The sequence below is a fragment of the Quercus lobata genome, chromosome 10 (genome assembly GCF_001633185.2).
Source record: "Quercus lobata isolate SW786 chromosome 10, ValleyOak3.0 Primary Assembly, whole genome shotgun sequence".
Classification (NCBI taxonomy): Eukaryota; Viridiplantae; Streptophyta; class Magnoliopsida; order Fagales; family Fagaceae; genus Quercus; species Quercus lobata.
In genome coordinates, this window is record NC_044913.1 from 66,050,168 (window position 1) to 66,072,252 (window position 22,085).

Here is a 22,085-nt window from a genome sequence, read left to right on the forward strand (position 1 = left end):
ACATTGGTTAACATTTCCCTTTATTTATTTACCTAGTCATGTTATATAAAGAAATATGATTGGTCAACTAAATACAATGACATTTTCCGCTTCAATAAGTATAGCGCCAACCATCATCAATGACGTTTTTCATATATATTTTTTCTTTCAAACCAGCAATGAGGCAGTGACTTATGTGACACAATAACATAAACATTTAGTTTTAATTAAAAAACGCACTCATACAGAATAAAACATTAAGAATATGTGTACTACAAATAGGACTTTTGTTCACAAATTTTAGTCTTTCACCACCATTACACAACCATTTCAAAGAAAAAAAAAATATCGAAACACAAACACACAGAGATATAGAGGCAATGGCTGCTAGTGTTGGAAAGGAAGTGAGCAACAAGCAGCTGATATTGAGGGACTATGTCACCGGTTCTCCCAAAGAATCAGACATGTACGTGAAAACTAGTACTATCAAATTGGAGATCCCAAATGGATCAAAAGCAGTTCTGTTGAAGAACCTCTACTTATCATGCGATCCTGTTATGCGGATTCGCATGAATAGAGCTGAAGATTCGATCTTCACTTCCTATACCCCTGGCTGGGTAAGCCTCTATTTTCGTGTACACATATACAGTAATACACACAACAATTTTTACAACAGTTGAATTAGTAAATTTTAATTCGTTCTTACTTGGGCCTATCACAATTTGACTCATCGACAGTTGTGAATTATTTTTTGTGAATTGTTTTGTGACTCTCTCTCTCCATATATATATTGATCATTTTTATTATGATGTAGATATGACTATTAATGCAAATTGATTGGTAATAAGTTTTGAGTTTTGAGCTAGCGATTATGAATTGGTGCAAACATGCAGGCATTATCTGGGCATGGAGTGGCTAAGGTTTTGGATTCCAGGCATCCAGACTACAAAGAAGGTGACTTTGTTTGGGGACCAGCAGTATGGGAAGAGTACAGCCTAGTCGAGGAACCTAACCTTACAAAAATTCACCATACAGATGTACCACTTTCCTATTACACTGGAATTCTTGGTCAGTTATTTGGTTTAATGGTCATTAATTTTGCCTCTCACAATATATATTTAACTTATCCAATCAACTATGGCTACAAAATCTTCCAAGATAACAAATTGTTATTTTGGCAGCTTTTATAATTGCGAGTGCTCCTTTTTCTTTAGTGAGTGGTTTTCACTTTTCAGATCATCATATGTGCTTGTATTTTTACTGTCACTTGTACTAATCAGGAGGATACTTTTTGAATTAAGGATCCTAATGATCAAGATTTAGATTAAATATTATAAATATAAGATATATCTGAACCATATATACACCCTTAAATATAAGAAATAAAATCTTATCCATATTATATTTTTCTTTTTCTTTTTCTTTAATCTGAAGATAATATTTTTTTTTCATATAATATAAAAACGATTGACAAATTAGATTCATGTTGATTTTTTTTTTTTTTTTTGGGTTCCCCTCCATATTTTGAATGTGTTCATATACAGGTTATCCTGGTATAACAGCATATGCTGGTTTCTACGAAATTTGTTCTCCTAAGAAAGGAGAATATGTCTTCGTTTCATCTGCTTCCGGCGCAGTTGGTCAGCTGGTTGGACAATTCGCAAAGTTAACGGGTTGCTATGTGGTTGGAAGTGCAGGAAGTCAACAAAAGGTCTACTAACTCTTTTTTTTTTTTTTTTTTTTAATTAAAAAAGATCTAGTAACTTATTATATTGTATAGATAACATAAAATAAACTATGCAATCTCATGTTTCAATTATATATATTTTTTCTATATTTCTTTTCTGTTTTTAGAAATTAAATATCTCATCCTTTTTGTTTTATTTTTATTTTTTATAACAATATTGGCATATATATTTTTAGTGATTAATTAATTCTAAAATCCTAATTCCTCAAAAAAAAAAAAAAAAAAAAGAAGAAGTAATATCAGGATAATTCCTTTAGTTATATAATTTCTAGGGAATCTTTTTGTTGCGTAGCTTCCTGGAAATTAGTACTGATCGATTGCTTTCCCTTTGACCACTGTATGCTTTTAAATTGTTCATGGCATATACATGTGTAATAAATAACAAGTGATGTCAAGGTATTAGAATTTTATTATAAGAACATCATAAATTGATATATTAGTTTACAAATTCAAAGCAAACTATAATTGAAAATTGACGTGACAGTGACAATTTAACTACTAATGTATCACCATTTTAATTTCTCTTTTTTCTTTTTTAATAATTGTTTTTTGAAACCATTTACACTAGTCATCAAGTATTGAAACTTGTAATACTTTTATTATTTTTCATTTATATATTGAACTAACATGATGAGAATTTAGAACTTTTTGAATTTCTGACTATTTATCGACTTTCTGTAGTCACCATCTAATTTTTCATATCTAATTCTCTCTTTGAAAGCAAGTGGCATGAAATACGTTGCCATGTCTCTACTAATGTTCTGGAAATAGTGCACATATGAAATAATTACTTTCCTTTTTTGTTTCTTGGTAAAGGAGAGATGGTGCTAATTGCATATGTAACCTCTGTTAAATGAAATAATGAATACTTATTTATTGTCTTCAATCAGGTTGATTTATTGAAGAACAAGTTTGGGTTTGATGAGGCTTTCAATTATAAAGAGGAGCATGATTTGAATGCTGCTTTGAAAAGGTCAGTATTTGCTACCGTGTGTCACACGTGGTACCAATCTAACATGTCACCATAAGCTTTTAAAGCTCACTTTTTTCTACATGATATATATTCTAATTTTTCTCTTTAATGTTACAAAATAGGGTTAAAATATATAAAATCATAGTTGTTTGATACTAAAAAAAATTTATCTTCTCAGAAGTCATTTTTCACAAATTATGTTATCTAAATTTTTATTTATTAATACAATACACGTTACTATTGGTTTTTATTTTGGCATGGCAGGTATTTCCCAAATGGTATTGACATTTACTTTGAGAACGTAGGAGGGAAAATGCTTGATGCAGTTCTTCTAAACATGAGAGACCACGGGCGCATAGCTGGATGTGGAATGACCTCAACCTACAATCTTGATGAGCCAGAAGGGATTAAAAATTTGATGTTTATCATATACAAGCGAATTCGTATGGAAGGATTTTCAGCTATTGAATACTATCACCTCTATCCCAAGTTCTTAGACCACATATTGCCATACATTAGAGAATCAAAGATAGTATATGTGGAAGACTTAGCTGAAGGCCTTGAGAATGGGGCAGCAGCTCTCCTAGGACTCTTTAGTGGCCGCAATGTTGGAAAACAAGTACTTGTAGTTGCTCGTGAATAAGAGCAAGTTTGGTACAGTGAATGAATTGGAATAAAATCCTATGCATGTATTTGACAATTGGTTAATTTTGTATCACAATCTCATATATATACATTTAGAGAAGATTAATAAATGAGATGTTATTTTTTAAGGATTTTTTATTTTTATAATTATATGCAAAGAGGGGTTTGTATTTATTGAGATATATTAATTCTTAATATTATTCTACATATATTAAGGAATAGTTATTGTTATTCTCTTGGAGAGATATAACTATTCATTGGTTTAATAGCATTCACACTAGCTCCAAAGGAGTTTTTTGACTGAAATAATGATAGAAGTATATTAATCAAAAGAAAATACAAAAGAAAGCCTGGCCCAGGAGTTTTACAGTACTGAAATTGGCCCAAAGAACAATGGACCTATTACTCCAGAAGCACCAAAACTTAAAAAAAAAAAAAACAAAAACAAAACAAAACATGGTATATTCGTAAACATATATTTCATCTGTGGGGGAGGGACTTGGCAAGTCTCTGATATTCTTTGAGCAACGAGTCTGCCTGCTTAAAAATCTCATTCGGATGGGTTCGAACATGCTTAAACTGGAAGCAGCTATGAGAGTTCCACAAAGACCACAACGTTATAGCCCACAGCTCGAGTTCCTTTCTGTCAAGCCTCTATATCATATGACGTGCAAGCATGAAGAAATTCTCGGCCAAGGAACTGCTCTTTTGCAGCTTACCCCGAACCAAAGCCTAGACGTTACGGGCAAACGGGCACTCCCGTAGAATATGCTCTGCTGTTTCATCCTGTTGGTTGCAAAAGAAGCACTTAGGGTCAATCTGCACTTTCTGCCAGGCACAAGGTTGGATTTTGTAGGTGTTAGAGATATATAGTACAAGTAGGACTGGGCTTGGGCCTATTACATTGGGCTAATATATGTCTAATATATATCTCTATCAGTAGCTACAACATTGCAGCAAGCTCTCCACATAAATGTTCGAACCTTCAGAGGGATGTTTAGGGACCATAATCTCTTCAACAGGCTCTAATCTTGTGCAGCGAAGGAGTGCTCCTCGGAGGGAGGATGGCTGAGCCGGTGAGCCATTTGATATGCAGTCTTCATCGTAAACTCCTGGGGCTTATTTTCCTTCCACGTCAACTTATCTCTTGTGTTCAATGTGCCCACCTTAATCCTCAAAATATCTTCCACTGTGGCTTGAGTGAAGGTGGCAGTGAGGATGCTTCAATCCCACTGATGGGTCACCTCGCTGATCAAGTTGTAGACTCTCAAATCTTTGTTTGCCCCATCACGGAAACGTGGGGGGTGTGGTAGCCACTTATGAGAGCTGATACTAATGGATCTCCCATCGCCCACTTCCCATATGGACCCTTCCATGTTAGCACCTATGTGGAACTTGTTAGAACATATGTTATGTAAATTGGCTAATCCTTTGACAAAACACAATTTACTTATAATTGGGTAGATCTAAGATGGGTTAAGACTTCAAGAAACATGTTGTTTAAGTTAAGTGTTAAAGCCATGAAGATTAGACCAAAAAACAAGTAAAGAAAAGCTGTTCATTAAAGCTGGATAGAAGCTAAACAGAATCTGGATAGATTCTCGATAAAAGCTCGATAGAAACATATCTATTGAGATTTAATGAACAAAGCTCGACAGAATCTCGACAGATCAAGAATCTATCGAGACTTACAAGATCAGAATTTCCAGATCTGATTTTCAACCCATGCTGAAATATTTGTGTAGGGTTTTTTTTCTCACAACCCTAGACATATATAAGGCTTCTTTTAAAGGCCGTCACAGAGGATATGCACATAGAGAACATATGAAAAAAGTGACCGAGTGCCTTATTCTCTCTGTAAGTAGTTACTGCATCTTTTGTATCTTAGGGTTTTCTAATCAAGTACTTCTTGATCTTCATTGTTGATGAAGTGAAGAACTTTGCAGCCAACATCTTCTTCAAGTTGGTGGAGTTAGTCACGTATTGGGATCCGTGCATCATTGGTTAGTCACGTACTAGGATTCGCACAAAAGAGTGGCGTTCATATATTGAAGAGTTCAGAGATTCTGAAGCGATAGAAGGTTTCTACTGTAAGTTCATCTACGAGGATTGTAGAGTCTAGGGACAAAAGTTTTATACTAGATCTGAAACTTCTCTTTACTATAGTGGATTGCTTTTTGGGAAGAATTTCCTCCAGGTTTTTTACTGTGAAACTAATTTGTTTCATCGGTTTTCCGAGGTCATCATATCTTGTCTTATTTACTATTCCACTGTGCATGATATTGACATGATATTGATGTTAGTTTGTTTTAACAAGGTTTATTCAAAATAAATCTAATTAACAATTTGGGTTTAAAACTTGTTAATTATATCAACCGAGGTCTAAATTTCCAAACATTCCATAATCACGTCATGAGCTTGCAACAGGCTCCCCCAAACAAAAGATGGATTTGAGCCTAGCTTAGCCTCCATAAAAGAGCAATGGAGGAAGTACCTTGCCTTATACACCCAGTAGAATAGTGAAAGTGTCTCCTTAATAAGCCATCACGCTTGTTTGGTTGAAAGCGTGGATATCTCAAAAGCCCATTCCTCCTTTCTTCTTTGAGCCACACAACTTACCTCATTTAATCCAATGAATCTACTTCTCATTCCGAGTTTTACTAAATTGAAACTCTACCTTTTCTATTTTAACTAACTTATTATTCAAATGCAAGACTATTTATTTATTTCTTTAATATATATATAATATTTTTTTTTCTTCAAACATATATAAATAAACATTTTAATCTACTCTTCACCTTACCTTTCACAACAATAACACCTTCTTCCTCGCAATAACACCTTTAACTTGAGCTAATGGGAAAGTGGAAACCATGAAAATGTTCTAATTTAATTGTTTACAAGTTTCTTTTAAAGGAAAATATTTTTTACAAAATAAACTAGCTAATATTAATTAAAAAACAAAAAAACAAAAAAGATAATAGAAAGAAAAAGATGACTTGAGTCAAAGTGTTAGTGAGCCTAAAAAGGAAAGAAAAGAGAAAAGTAAGAGACTTTTTTTTAGATAGAGTTTCAACCTATGACATCCGCTTCTGATAATAGCTTTTTATTATCAGGCCAAGATACCAATCAGTTTTTGGTGTAAGTTGGGATTGAACCCCAGATTTCTTATTCAACCATTGGAGACTTTACCAATTAAACTAACTAGGACCTAAAGACACACATGATTTAAAGAAATTTAATTTGACATGTGGGCTCTTATTCTTGATCCCAAGAGAGGAAAAACCTAATTTAGCCCTTTTACAATGCAAATGGACGCAGTCTTATTTGATCATGCAAATACTTATTTGATATGTACATAAATCATATATATGTGTGTGTGTGTGTGTGTGTAATAAAAATTGGGCTTAGAAGTCGTGGTTGAGCTAAGTGGCTTTTCAATTTCTCTTTAGATAAAATGTGTTTTTACCAAAACAAGCCACATGCATTTAAGTTTTAGTTGATAGAAACAACAACTTATTTATTATTATCTATTTCTATAGATAAAATAGGAATAAATGTTTTAACAAAACATGCAACATATGCATTTTAGATAAGATATTAATGAGTGTTTTAACAAAACATACAACATGCATCTAAGTTTCAATTGATAGAAACAACAACTTATTTGTTTTTATCAATTTCTATTGATAAAGTAACATTAAGTGTTTGAACAAAACATGCAACATGCATGTTTGGAGTTGTAGAATAATAGCAGTTTGGAGTCTTTGAACCCTAAATCTCTGGTACAAAAAAAAAGTTAATTGCAAATTACACCCCTAAAGTTTGGGGGTGTTTGGAATATTGTATATCCTAAAGTTTTAAAATTTGGAATTTACCCTCTGAAGTTTAGCGTATTTGGATTTACACCCTGATGTTTTAGAATTTGAATTTTACTCCCTAAAGTTTGGGGGTGTTTGGATTTTACACTCTTTGGATTTTATACCCTAACGTTTTGGAATTTGGATTTTACTTCCTTAAGTTTGGAAGTGTTTGAATGTTACACTCCCAAATTCTAAAATTTTAGGGTGTAAAATCCAAATATACCTAAAAGTTAGGGTATAAAATCCAAATTATGAAATGTTAGGATGTAAAATCCAAATACTCCCAAACTCCAGATGGTAAATTTCAAATTCTAGAGCATCTCTTTTGTCAGATTTATTACAATACAGTGATGCAGTGGTGTTGGTGGTGAATATGAGTTTAGCATGGCATAAAAAATTAAAAATTATCTCACGCATTGCGCGGATTAAGCAGTAGTATATATAATAGTAGAAACTGAGAGAAAATGGATTCTTACAATTTAGGAGCTGCTCACAAATAGGATATCTGCCTATCTAAAATTCAGACACGTATACAATTTAATCTTTAAAACAGCATACGGTGCATCGTTTGGAGAGGCTTCCTATCACAACATTAAAACAGATTGATGGAGTATAAATACAACACTAACTGCTTAAATGGGTAAATTACATTCAGAAGGCTTACCCGTATACGGAGAAAGAGAGAGAACAGAGTTGTTCGTCGGACCCTAAGAGAAAGAGAGAAATATCCAAGGCCGGCGATTGCTTGTTCCCTGGCCAGACTTAGACCATTTGGATACAAAAGTCAAAGAGTCTAGAATTAATTAATATATAAAATTAAATGAAAAATTTACATTTTCTACTTAATAATATTCTTACAAGACTTTTTAAATATTATAAGAATGACTATCAATAATATTTAAATTATATATGTAAGAATTATATTATGCATCTTAATGTATATCTTTTAAGTATATCCATGCATATGCACAAGGTTACAAACTAGTTTAACTAATTAATTCTAACTTAAACCCAATTCAACCCAATTATTATGGATAAATCCCAACCCACCCAATTACTCAATAATTAAAATTACCAAATTGCCCCTAAAACTTGAAAATGACCAAAGTACTCCTAAAATCCTATAAAATTGCTAAAACACACCCTAAATAGACTTCGGGTAAGATTTTTTTATTTTGGTTTTGTTTTTTATTTTTTTATTTATTTGTATACATGATTGAGTTTGAGTTTGTCATGGCGAAGAGGACCAAAATTTAGACATTAGGTAAGATTTGATTTTTTTTTTTTTTTCCTTCTTACGTGATTGAATTTGTGTTTCACCTAAAATTGATTAGAGTCAAGATTGGATTGAATTAAAACTACCTCAATCAAAAGGAGTTACTATTTTAAACACGTATGACAGGAGTTTAGTTTAGATCAACATTAACCCATAAGTTTTTTTTTTTTTTTTAATCTAAAACATTAAAGAAAATTAGCTTGTAACCCCATGCATATTCATGGATATACTTAAAAATATAAAATAAGATGCACAATATAATTCCTATAGGGATAGGGGGCCCAAGAATGTATATTAGGCCTTGGGCATTGTCTGAGGACGCTTAGATGTCCAAGGACAGATAAACAATAATAAAGATGTAAGACTTAGAACTCTACGAGCAAGCCACGACTGAGAAGGCTGGGGAAGGTAGGCCGAAGAGAGGTTAGAAGGTGTGTTCTGTCATCCAGAGTAACATTCTAGGAAATTCTATTGATAAAGATACGTATCATGAACATATAGGACAAATGGGAGCTGTGAAATATCTAAAAGAAAGCTGCTACCACCGCATTGAATATTCTGTAGCTAACTCTCTGGCCACATTAATGAGGAAGTGATATCTGAATAGTAATTTTCAGCCTTCCAGCTACTCCCCAAAGACTTCAAGAAGGTGCTGATGGGATAAGGATCAACACCAACAATCTAATCTATACGTGGAGGGTAGAGATGAAAGAAGGAAGATAGTATAAAATAGAAAGAACACCCTCAAGATAGGGGGATCAAACATTATGGGAAGAATACTATAATAATAAGAACTGTACTCGTAATCAAAATCAAGAATTATATACAAGAACTGTGCCGAGGACGATTCTCTTTAAATAAAACCAGTCCATCTTTCCTTTCTTGTGATCTGGATCCATTATAATTATTACTCAACTCATTAGAACCTAGTTTTCTAACCCATTCTCTACAAATTCATTATATTGGACTCTTTGGACCTAGATCATTTTACCTCTTGGGCCTAGGAACTAAATTGTGTCCTTACAATTGGCGCTGTCTGTTGGAATTCTTGTGCTGTATTGAGTTAAACGTTCAATTATGGTAGGTTCAGGTCCAAACCAAGAGGAATCCATGGGGTCCCAATGCAATATCATTTCCTCAATCTTAAGCAGAGAAGGGACCGAGAAGTTAGTGTGCATACCACCTATACCAGTAGGAGCCAGTCACAAGGTGGGAGTCATGTCTCTCATGAGGAAAACACTAGAACCAGGCAACTAGAGATTGATTATTTGAAGAGGAAGTTGCGCCGCGAACGGCGAAGGCGAACTCCTTCCCATTTTGATTGTTCTTCTAGTGATGATGGGGATGGCAGTTATAGACCCAGTTCAAGGACTCCCCCTAATGAATATTTCTTGTGTGATGAGGATTATCACCGTAGGCGTAGAAATAAGAGCTCGTCTTGCAAGGACTTGGGAAACAACGCTATGAGTAAGGCGTTAAACCAAATGTTCAGATCACCTTTCACACGCAGAATTGAAGGAGAAAGACTCCCTCAACGATTCACTCAGCCAACGTTCACCATGTATAATAGTAGAACAGACCCTGTAGAGCATGTGAGTCATTTCAACCAAAGAATGGCTGTGCACCCCAAGAATGAGGCCTTGATATGCAAGGTGTTCCCATTCAGTCTGGGGCTTGTGGCAATGAGGTGGTTTGATGGCTTGGGAGCAAGTTCTATTGATTCATTTAAGGAACTCACCCGGGCATTTGGATCTCACTTTATCACGTGCAGTAGGGTTCCTCGGCCCTTAGACTCCCTGTTGTCTATGATCATGCGAGAAGGGGAGACCTTGAAAACGTACTTAGACAGATACTGGGAGATGTTCAATGAGATTGATGGGGACTTTAATGACGTGGCCATGAGAACTTTCAAGGTCAACCTACTCGCCAAGCATGGTTTGAAGAAATCTTTGAGCGGGAAACCTGCTAACAGTGTACGTCAACTCATGGACCAAATTGATGAGTATAAGCAGGTCGAGGAGGACCAACAACAAAGGAAAGGGACGGCTAAGGTTATCCTTCAAGAGATGAGGGATTTCAGGTCGGACACACACACTAATAACCAGCCCCGAAGAGACTTTGCTGGGCAATCGGGGTCTGCCAATACTCAAATGGTTAACATGGTGTTCTGAGAGCCAGTACACCAAGTCTTGGAAAAAATCAAGAATGAGCCATATTTTAAATGACCAAATAAGATGGGAAGGGACCTTATGAAGCACAATCAAAGTCTTCATTGCCAGTATCACCAGGAGCGAGAGCACACCACGAAGGATTGTAGAACCTTGTGGAATCATCTGGAACAGCTGGTCAGAGAGGGGAGGTTAAAGCAATTTTTACATTAACCTAGCGGGCAAGGGGACCAGTTAGGATTGGGACCTCGGAGAGATGCTTCTTCAAGAGCCCCTTTGGGCATAATTAATATCCTCACTGCTCCAGGGAGGACTGGCTCTCATCCCTCTAGGGTGATGTCTGTAGCTCAGCCGCTTGCTGAGAACTCCAACTCTGAGCCGAAGAGAGTCAGGATAGAAATCCAACCAGTATTAAGTTTCTCGGATGAGGACAAGGTGGGCACCATACATCCACATGATGATGCCCTAATGATCACCCTCAGGATAAGAGGGTATGATGTGAAGAGGGTGTTGGTGGATCAAGGCAGTGGGGAAGAAATTATGTACCCTGATTTATATAAGGGGCTAAACTTGAAACCTGAGGATTTGATAGGTTATGATTTACGTCTATTGGGCTTTGATGGTAAAGTTGTTATCCCAAGGGGCCAGATTAGACTACCCGTGCAGGCAGGTTCAGAGGTGGTGGAGGTGGACTTCATTGTGGTTGATGCTTACTCTCCCTACACTGCCATTGTGGCAAGACCTTGGCTTCATGCCCTGGGGGCTGTTTCTTCCACCCTCTACTTGAAAGTGAAATATCTGTCCGGGGATCAGGTTGAGAAGCTGGTTGGGAGTCAGTACGTGACTAGGCAGTGCTTGGTGGCTGCAATTATGCATCAGCCTAAAGCTGGGTCCTCGGCCTCTACTGATAAGGGTTTATAGCAATCAAAGACGCTGGTGTTACCCCTAGATGAGGCATTAGAGGCAACAAAGTGTGAAGAGTTGGAGAAGATTATTGTAGATGATGATTTGGAGAAGTTCTTTCAGTTCGGAACTTAACTACCTCCTTGGGAGAAGGAAGAGCTGATAGTGTTTCTTAAGAGGAATATTGATGTATTCGCATGGAGTGCTCATGAAACTCCTGCAGTGGATCTGAACTTCATTTGCCATCATTTGAACGTCAATTCATCCATCATTCCCAAAAAGTAACCACCTCAGTGCTCATCTAAGAACCATTCAGATGCTGTTAAGGACGAGGTAATTAAACTTAAGCAGGCTGGAGCTATTAAAGAGGTGTTTTACCCTGGATGGCTAGCCAATACTGTAGTGGTGAAGAAGAAGAATGGAAAGTGGTGAGTATGTGTAGACTTCACAGATTTAAACAAGGCCTGTCCAAAGGACCTTTTCCCCATGCCTCAGATAGATAAGCTAGTGGATGCAACTGTAGGTCATCATCGAATGAGTTTTTTATATGTCTTCCAAGGATACCACCAAATACCATTGGTACTGGGTGATGAGGAGAAGACAGCTTTTGTTACTCTTACTGGAAATTACCACTACAAAGTGATGCCTTTCGGATTGAAGAATGCAGGGTCTACCTATCAGAGGATGATGACCACAATGTTTGAGACACAATTAGGCAAAAATATTGAGGTTTATAAAGATGATATAGTAATGAAGAGCAAGGTGGTGTCCGAGCACGTGGGAGACCTTGAGAATATTTTTGAAATATTAAGGAAACACAAACTGCGCCTCAATGCTTCCAAGTGCTCCTTTGGTATAGGATCAAGCAAATTTCTAGGCTATATGGTCACTCATCATGGAATTGAGGTCAACCCTGATTAGGTTAAGGCAATTAACCATTTACAACCACCTCAGAATCCTAAAGAAGTCTATAAACTAACAGGAATGACTGCTGCCTTAAACCGATTTATCTCTTAGTCAGCAGACAGGTGCAGACCTTTCTTCCAGTTGTTGAATAAGTGGAAGGGATTTGAGTAGACTGAAGAGTCTGCCTTAGCGTTCCAGCAGCTTAAGGAATACCTTTCCCGGCCACCTGTTATGACCAGGCCCAAGGTGGATGAAGTTTTGTTTGCCTATATTGCTGTGGATTCCCATGCTGTGAGCCTAATGCTGATATGGGTTGACAATGGCGTACAAAGGCTAGTTTACTACGTGAGCAAGTCTTTGCATGAAGCAGAAGTTCGTTACTTACCACCAGAGAAGGCCATTTTTGGCAATAGTACATGTTACACGTAAACTCTCTCACTACTTCCAATCTCACACCGTTGTTGTTTTAACCTAACTTCCGCTTCGATCCCTACTTCGAAGTGCTGATTACACGGGTAGGATTGCTAAGTAGGGTACGATTTTAAAATCTTTTGATATCAAATACATGCCTCACGCCTCTATCAAGAGCCAAGTCCTCACGGATTTGGTAGCCGAGTTTACTGAATCCCCATTAGAAGAGGAAATAGAGAAGTAGGACATGGATGAAAAATCAGTTGGCATGGTCTCCTTGCAAGAACCTTTGTCCTGGAGGGTATACGTTAATGATGTAGCAAATCAAAGAGGATCTGGAATGGGGCTAGTTTTGATATCTCCTGAGAAGATCACTATTGAGAAATCCTTAAGATTAGGCTTCTCGGCTACAAATAATGAAGCTGAGTATGAGGCTCTATTGGTAGGAATGGCTATGGTTTAGAAAATGGGAGGAAAAACAGTAGAGATCTTCTTAGATTCAAGATTGGTTGTAGGTCAGGTAAAGTGAGAATTGGAGGCCAAGAATATTTGAGTCAAGTTAAGCACTTACAATCAGGGTTTGAGTCTTTCAATTTACTGCACATCCCTAGAAATGGAAACACCCATGCTGATCCTCATTGGCACAAAGCTTGCCTGGGGTTATCCTTGTTGAGGACTTGTGCAAACCTGCTAAAATGAAGAAAGAAATGGTCTATGTTCATCAAATTAGGGTGGGACCTGATTGGATGGACTCCATCATGCTCTTCCTTAAAGAGGATATCTTGCCCGAGGGAAAGTCTAAGGCTGACAAAGTGTGAAGAAATGCACCTCAGTTTTAGTTGTCCAAGGACCAAAAGTTGTACAAGCACTCTTTTTTCGGGGCCATATTTACTATGCATACACCCTGAGGCATCAGAGCTACTCTTGGAGGAGCTACATGAAGGGATCTGTGGAAGCCACACGGGAGGCAGATCCTTGTCTCACAGGGCCTTCACTCAGGGATACTGGTGGCTGAACATGCAGAAGGAAACACAAGAGTACGTCAAAAAGTGTGATCAATGCCAAAAATTTGCCTCAAACATTCATCAACCAGGAGGTGTCCTTAATCCTCTATCCAGCCCTTAGCTTTTTGCTCAATGGGGTTTGGATATTGTAGGACATTTCCCTAAGACAGTAGGGAATAAGAGATGGTTGCTGGTCGACACAGATTACTTTACCAAGTGGGTTGAAACTGAACCATTGGCAAATATCAGGGATGTGGATGCGAAAAGATTTTTTTGGAAAAATATTGTTACCCGGTTTGGGATCCCTCATACCCTCATCTCGGACAATGGCCTTCAGTTTGACAGCTAAATCTTCGGGAGGTACTGCTGTGACCTGGGGCATTACGAATAGATATTCTACACTGGCTTATCCACAAGGGAATGGACAGGCCGAGGCTGTTAACAAGGTCATAGTAAATGGACCCAAGAAAATGCTGGATGATGCAAAGAGAAAATGGGTGGAAGAGCTGCCACACGTCCTTTGGACATATCGGACTACACCTCGTAGGTTAACAGGAGAGACACCCATTTCAATGACTTATGGAGCTGAAGTTGTGATTCCTCTGGAGACCGAATTCCCAACGCTGAGGACTAGTTCTTTCATTCCGAGCGACAATGATAGGCTGTTAGAGAAGAGCTTGGATCTAATTGAAGAGCGAAGAGAAAGTGCCATGGTGTAATTGGCGTTTTATTAACATAAGCTCAAGCAAGGCTATGATGCCAACGTGAGGTTAAGGCCACTAGTGCCTGGAGATTTGGTACTAAGAAAGGTTTTGGGGACTGCAAAGAACCCAGTATGGAGAAAGTTAGGACCCAACTGGGAAGGGCTATATCACATCACCTCGGTGGCTGGAATAGATGCATATTATCTTAAAGATCTAGATGAAAATGTTGTATCACGCCCCTGAAATGTAAATAACCTACAAATGTGTTATTATTAATGAAAATCTTTTTTGCCATATTTTTGTTTATTACATCATGTGTTATGCTCTTTCTTTTCTAAGTGTTAAACAGAACCTTAGTTATGTCTGGTTCCTCAGATCACATACTTTGGGTAAATTAATATTTCATGACATTTTTTCTAAGTGTTAAACAGAATTTTAGTCATGCTTGGTTCGTCGGACCACATATTTTGGATAAATTAATACTTCATGACATTTTTTTTAAGAGTTAAATAGAACCTTGGTTATGTCCGGTCTCTCAAACCACATGCCTTGGGTAAATTAACACTCTCCATTACCTATGTGAGTATTAAACAGAACATTGGTTATGTCTGGCTCCTTGGACCACATGCCTTGGGTAAATTAATATTTTGAATTATCCATTTGAGTGTTGAACAGAACTTGGGACATGTCAGGTTCCTCAGATCATATGCCTAGGGGAAATTAACACTTAGAAATTCCACCCTAGGTCTTGATTAAAGGATTCTAAGGATACATTAATAAGATACTCTTAAAGGGAAAAGCCTCAGGCACCCTCCCTTCCTACTATGTATTTTGTTTGTCTCTAAGGACTTAGTTATTTTTCTCACCAAGTACACATGTTTAATTTATTTAAGTTAACGGCTAATTATTACTACTAACTTTTATTAAAGTATGGGTGTTCACCTTTGGAAGCATTATCAGTCTAAATATCTTAGCAAAGGGCAAAGTAAAAATTGAAGTCTTTTCATTAAACAAAAGAAGGGTACATTATAAACAATGGCAAACTGCCACTACAAAAGAAAAACTACAAAAGGGAAATAAAATCCTAAAACTAAGCCTTGGCCTGTGGAGGCGGGTCTTCTTTGTTGCCCTGCTGAGAGGCAGGAGCATCTTTGACTTTGGGATCAGCCTTTTTGGATTTGACCTCGGCCTCCTTTGCCTTGAAAGTAGCATCCTTGGCCTATGATAGGGGCTTGACCTCCTTGCCCTTACTCTTATCCTTGGACACCTCAGCCCCCTGGCCTTGGTTTCCAGCTTGGCCGGGCCCTTTGGAAACCTCAGAAGGGAGAAGAGAGGCCTGGGTGATAAAGGGTTGCTCAAAAAAGATTGACGCAAGGGTAGAGAGAGGTGGGAGTGCAGCTAGGACTTCACGAATGTCAGGGGGATAGTAGACATTCCCAGCCTGCCTCCACTTTGAGGCAGCAGAGACGCCAGCAAGGTTGAGGGCCTCCATCCACACCTCCTTACAGTAGTTCCTATAGACCTCGGCCAGCTCTTCTACCAGTCAGACCACGGTTTCTTGCACCCCAAGGTTGTAGGCTGCCTGCTTCGAAGCCTCCACCACTTCCTTGGCCGTTCGAGCTGCTTCCTTGGCCCTCTGCAGATTTGCCTTCAGCTCGAGGACTAACTGTCTCTGTGTGGCTAGCTCTATCTCGGTATGATAGAACTTTTTTCGTTGATCCTCAGCCTAATCCTCGACATTTTTCAGACCGGCCTCAGCGCTCTTCCGCACCCTCTCATCCGTGGTCAGCTTAGTGACGAGCTCATGGTTTTCTTGCTTAGCGGCTCCCAAGGCCTTGTCGGCCTTAGCGCGGAGTTTGGCTTCAACCCTGACCTCGTTCCTGGCGTCCTTGACCCATTCCTCGACCATAAAAACCTCATGGGTAGCCTGCACATAAACAATAGATGGGTGCGTTAAAAAAAAAAAAGAAAAAAAAAAGGGGAATGCTCTTAGTAAGGCATGCCGAGGAACTTACTAGGGCTAAATCCCTCTTCAGGGACAAGAAGAGTTTTGGCTGCCTCATGTGTTTCAAGGCAGCCATATCTTTCAGAAGGAAGAGGGGCTGCTGTAGGGCCTCAGCCAGATAGTTGGCGTGCCCCTTCTAGAATTCCCTAATGGAAGAGTTTTGTGGAATGGCTGCCCCGTCCAACTTCAGCCGAGGGCCCCATGCAGGGTTTTGGTGGTGCACCTCGGCCATGTTTTAGTCCTCCATACTTTCCACTGAGGAGGCCCGCTCTTGGTTCTTGGCCGTCTTTTGCTATTTCACCTCCTTGTGGCAGACCACCTCCCTCTCCTCAGCTACCTCCGTCTCCTTTCTTTTCTTCTTTAGGTTAGGTATGGGGTGCAGGCCAACAATGGGGAGGAGGGGGGGGGGAGAGTAGGAAGCGGTCGGGACCCTGAGGTGTCCTTCAATGTCGACCCCTTGCCCCTATCCGCAAGGAGATCTCATAGGCCCTACCTTTGTAGAGACATTCTTTCTTCTTCCTCCTCGGAGCTGTCATCTATATTCGCAACTACGAGGCCTGAGATGCGAACACCTGAAAACCTGTTAAACTTGTCCTCTGTGTCCGATATATAGATGACAGGATCTCCTTGCTCCTCCCTATCTTCCTTGAGTTGGAATTGGTCTATTTCTTCCTCAAGTGATAGACGTAAGGAAGCAGTCTCTTCCCTCAGAACCGCTACTTTAGGGAGAGCACGTCAGGAAGGCTGATCAATTGGCACAACGTCTTCTTCGATAAGGAACCCGGGTACTAAAACGTCTATCCTATATAGTCGACGATCGCCTGCCCTGATTGCGTGGCCTAATTCCTGGAACTTGTCCGATAATGGCACGAAGTCTAGGATAAGGTGGACAGCTCTCAACTACCTGTCCTCGCTCATAAACACCTCTGACCTGAGGACTTTGTTGAAGTCTATAACGTTGATGAAATTGAGATTAGGCGCAACGTGCCTTTTATCTACAAAAACAACCGAGGAGCAGAATCATGGCCAGAACGATGAAACCAATCATCAAAAAGAAATGAAATACTAAAGGGAAGAGTAACAAAACTAAAGAACTAAATCCCGTGTCAAGGGACCTAACCCTAGGGCACCACACCTGGCTCTTCCTCCTGAGTTGGGCAGTGGAGACCGTCATGCCATTCTCCAAAGATGATTAGGTAGTCATCTTTCATGCCCTTGTTGGACTTGGGAAGACACGATACAAGCCTAACAATTGGGGACCTATACTTGAGGTAATACCCCGAGTCAGCAAGCGAATGGCACATATAAATGACGTTGTGCTAGGTGAGTCTTAAACCCATTTGCTCGACGCTACCTAAGACTCTAAATAGGTTAGGTGTGCATTGATGAGGACACAGCCTATGGGCAATTAGGTAGTCTCTGGTTATCCTACCCATAGGAAGCGTTATTCCCCCTTCTATGAAGGTGATCATGGGAATGACGACCTCCCCTTCGTTCCTATAGGTAAGCACCTGATCCAGGGCACAATACAGCAGGGAAAATCCCTGAAGAATGTGGTACATAGCCCTAAAGCCCTCCATACCAATGAGAGAATCTACAAGGTGCTTGAATCTACCCATCTAAGCAAGCTAAGGGGAAGTAAGGGAAATGTTTTTGAAAAAGGAAGTGAAGGTTAGAAGGCTGAGGAGGCTGGCCGATAAGAAAAGAACTTAGGAATGTGAAGACTTACGAAAATAAAAACAGGTGACACTTCAGGAGCTTCTTGGGAGTTGGGAGATTTAGGAAGACTTGAAAGCCTGAGAGTTTGAGAAGTCTTAAAAGTTTGCAGATTTGTGAAGTGGAAAAAATAAACCCACCAGGCGCCTTATATAGGAGGCAGAATTGAGTGGGAGTTATCTCACTTAAAATTCGAGGAGAAATGTCAGCCGTAGGATCTACATCTCACCGTAAGATGAAGGGAACAAAGTGTTGCCTGGAGCATTTAATGAGACATCGCGGGCTCTGAAGCGTTAGGAACAGTTACGGGACAAGCGAAGCGACAATCTCACGTGTGGAAATCAAAAAAACATATGGAATTAATTATCCAAAATCAAAACCCCATTTTTTCTCCTTGGATAGGAGGGGAAAACCTAGAGTTTTGAGGGGCTATTGTAGGGATAAGGGGCCCAAGAATGTATGTTGGGTCTTGGGCCTTGTCTGAGGATGCTTAGTTGTCCGAGGACAGATAAACAATAATGAAGATGTAAGACTCAGAACTCCACGAGTAAGTCACGACTGAGAAGGCTGGGGAAGGTAGGCCGAGGAGAGGTCAGAAGGTGTGTTCTGTCATCCAGAGTAACATTCTAGGAAATTCTATTGATAAGGATACACATCATGAACATACAGAACAAATGGGAGCTGTGAAATATCTAAGAGAAAGTTGCTACCACCATGTTGAATACTTTGTAGCTAATTCTTTGGCCGCATTAATGAGGAAGTGATATCTGAACAATAATTTTCAGCCTTCGAGCTAGTTCCTAAAGATTTCAAGAAGGTGCTGATGGGACAAGGATTAACACCAACAATCTAATTTACACGTGGAGGGTAGAGATGAAAGAAGGAAGATAGTATAAAATAGAAAGAACACCCTCAAGATAGAGGGATCGAAACATTATGGGAAGAATATTGTAGCAATAAGAACTGTATTTGTAATCAAATTTAGGAATTATATACAAGAACTGATCTCTTCAGATTGTGCCGAGGACGATTCTCTTTAAATAAAACCAACCCATCTTTCCTTTCTTGTGATCTGGATCCATTATAACTCTTACTCAACTCATTAGAACCTAGTTTTCTGACCCACTCTCTACAAATTCATTGTATTGGGCTCTTTAGGCCTAAATCCTTTTACCTCTTGGGCCTAGGAACTAAATTGTGTCCTCACAATTCCTATATGTGTGTATATATATATATATATATATATAATTTAAATACTATTGATAGTCATTTTTATATTTTGTCAACTTTTTAAAAATTTTTGGAAGGATATTATTAGGTATAAAATGTAAATTGTCCATTTTTTTTATAATTATTGTGAAGCACCTTTTTTTTTTTACAATTCATTCATTCTAGACTCTTTGGTTTTTGTATTTAATAACTGACTTGGATGAATATTTATGATGTGGTTCCACATTTGATTCTAAAATTAAGAAATAAAACTCTTTAAAAATAAATAATTTAGGACACATGGCGCAATATTGGAATTCTAATTTGAAATTATAATTTGAGTTTATTTTAGTTTTACTTATTATTATATATATATAGATATAGATTAATCAAAGTTTTAAAAATATTTCCAAAATCAATATTTTAAGAGAATTCATAAATTTTTTTCCATTTAAAAATGTTTAAAAGGTGAACTATTGTTCCAAAGAGTGGCATTCAGTCTTTAGAGAAGTCCACCAAACAAGCAATATCTTTGAAGATGAGAAGAAATAAAGTAGAAGGTGACTCATGCAGTCATGCACAGTGTACTATCAAAGAGACTTTAAAATCAATGGAAGCCAATTTGTAATAATGAAGGTGACATTTTTTCTGTCTAAAAATGTGAACATGAGAAAAAAAAAAAAAAAAAAAAAGTTAAAAATTTTAGTGTGAATGTGAACATGAGAAATTAGAGAAGATAGCGATGGCTTCGGTCCTGCAAGGCTCCATTTACATTAATAAAAAAACGGACTTAATAGACGTGAAGTTCCCCTCTTCTAATAATAGTTGTTTCTGCTAGTCTTTAGCGTCACAATTCTTCTTTGCTTTCCAAATACTTACACCATGTCTGTCACTTTACTAGAGCACCAAAGTAAAAATGACTGAGACTATCCTTAATAATGGGTGAGACTATTCTTAATGTTGTTGCTGAGGAAATACTAGGCAAGCTGATTTCACTTACCACTGACCAAATCAGCCTTGCCTGCGGTTTCAAGGAACATATATAAGAGGTCGTGTGTTATGGTTTGCGTTTTTCACTTTTGAGAAGGAAGGGCCCTTTTTGGATTGAAAATTCACTAATGAAGATTGGAGAACAATAGTTTCGACCAGGTGATTGGATGTAATTTTTCTTTTCAATTTTGAATATTTGTGATTAGTTTTGAATTTTTTTTAAGAGAGTTTTAACTTATAACGTTTGCTCCTGATAATTGATAGATTAGTTTTGAAATTTGAATGTACAAATGCATTAAAAAAAATGACCACTTGTTTATGCTTTTCTCCCTAATATGGATTTTTTATTGACAATTTAATGTGATTTTGTCTTAAAATAAATGAATTGCCCTTCTTTTCTATAAAATTAATAATAGAGATTAGGCTAATTGTGTGCACTGTATCTGTTTAGAGGTTTTTTTTAGTTAAATTTTCCATTCATCACGATTTGAGGTTATCTCATAATCCAATGAGATTTATGCATTTGCCATATGCAAATAGTGCAGACTTCGGAATGGGATGAGACCTAGTCCAAAAAATGAATAAACCCACACCCACGCATTGGATAATAACTTCAATACTTTTTTTTTTTTTTTTTTTGAGAATCAAACTTCAATACTATTTTGTTCTTCATAACTTTTTCCTCTAAAAAAATCATTTTTAAAATTATGTCCCATTCCGTAAGGCTACTTTTAGAAAAAAGACACGGACCTGATAAACATGTGAAAAAAGATTTAGCATCATTTTAGCAACAATTTCTTAGACTCGAGTTCAATGAAGGAAATCGAGTCTCACACACTCAATTTTGATGTGCTGAAAGGCTAAGGTGGAAATTTTTATACATGTAGAACTCGAGTCTTAAAGACTCGAGTCCTATTTTTTGTTTTAAAGATCTCAAAAACAGGGAAGAAGAATGACGAAGAAGAAAGAAGGAGAAGAAAAAGAGGAAGAGGAAGAGGAAGAAGAATAAGAAGAAGAGACCCATACCCACTACAAAACCAAACCCACCCTATGAAATCACCTGCAAAATCAAACCCACCCATAGCAAGACCAAACCCACCCACCCACCCACCCACCTATTATCTCTGTGAACTCACCTGCAAAACCAAACCCACTTGCAAAACTATTTCTTCTTTCTTCTCCTTGTTCTCTAGATCTATAATATTCCTTCACCAAAACAGAACTCAAGTCTTAAAAACTCAAGTTCCACAGGTACAAAAAATCCATATCAGCCTTTGCCAGAGCATCAAAATCAAGTATACTAGTCTCAATTTCCTTCATTGAACTCAAGTTTTAGAAACTTGAGATTTTTTTGACTAAAGAAGGTAGAAGAAACTTGAGATGTTAGTTTGCTAAAATGTTTCAAAAACATGGCCACTAATGAAATTGTTGCTAAAATGATGCTAAATGGAAAAAAAAAAATCGAAAAAGATGTTTCCCACTAAATTAAATAGCCAAAGATAATTATTTTGCCCCCAACTAGCCTAGGAGGTCTTGGCATCTTTCAAATGAGAGCTAGGAATGCTGCCATCCTTGCTAAGCTTTGT

At 37.9% G+C, this 22,085-nt stretch overlaps 2 protein-coding genes across 2 annotated transcripts; both read left to right on the forward strand.

The window, feature by feature from the left end:
- The first annotated feature begins 320 nt into the window (after positions 1-320).
- Positions 321-3,472, forward strand: LOC115965361 (2-alkenal reductase (NADP(+)-dependent)-like). The gene is made up of 5 exons (XM_031084560.1): positions 321-596; positions 873-1,047; positions 1,524-1,690; positions 2,617-2,699; positions 2,964-3,472. Exons 1-5 carry the CDS (start codon positions 360-362, stop codon positions 3,340-3,342), a joined length of 1,041 nt encoding a protein of 346 aa, XP_030940420.1. The 5' UTR covers positions 321-359; the 3' UTR covers positions 3,343-3,472.
- Positions 3,473-10,987: 7,515 nt separating this feature from the next.
- On the forward strand, positions 10,988-11,572 carry LOC115965266. Its single transcript, XM_031084437.1, has one exon. The coding sequence runs from the start codon at positions 10,988-10,990 to the stop codon at positions 11,570-11,572; it is 585 nt and encodes a 194-aa protein (XP_030940297.1).
- Positions 11,573-22,085: the final 10,513 nt, after the last annotated feature.

What these genes read in the sequence shown, in the direction of transcription:
- LOC115965361 (XM_031084560.1), top strand. Translation starts at nt 360, where the DNA reads ATGGCTGCTAGTGTTGGAAAGGAAGTGAGCAACAAGCAGCTGATATTG. An exon ending in GTGCAGGAAGTCAACAAAAG is followed by an intron (nt 1,691 to 2,616) that starts GTCTACTAACTC and finishes GTCTTCAATCAG; the next exon opens with GTTGATTTATTGAAGAACAA. An exon ending in TTGAATGCTGCTTTGAAAAG is followed by an intron (nt 2,700 to 2,963) that starts GTCAGTATTTGC and finishes TTGGCATGGCAG; the next exon opens with GTATTTCCCAAATGGTATTG.
- LOC115965266 (XM_031084437.1), top strand. Translation starts at nt 10,988, where the DNA reads ATGTCTGTAGCTCAGCCGCTTGCTGAGAACTCCAACTCTGAGCCGAAG.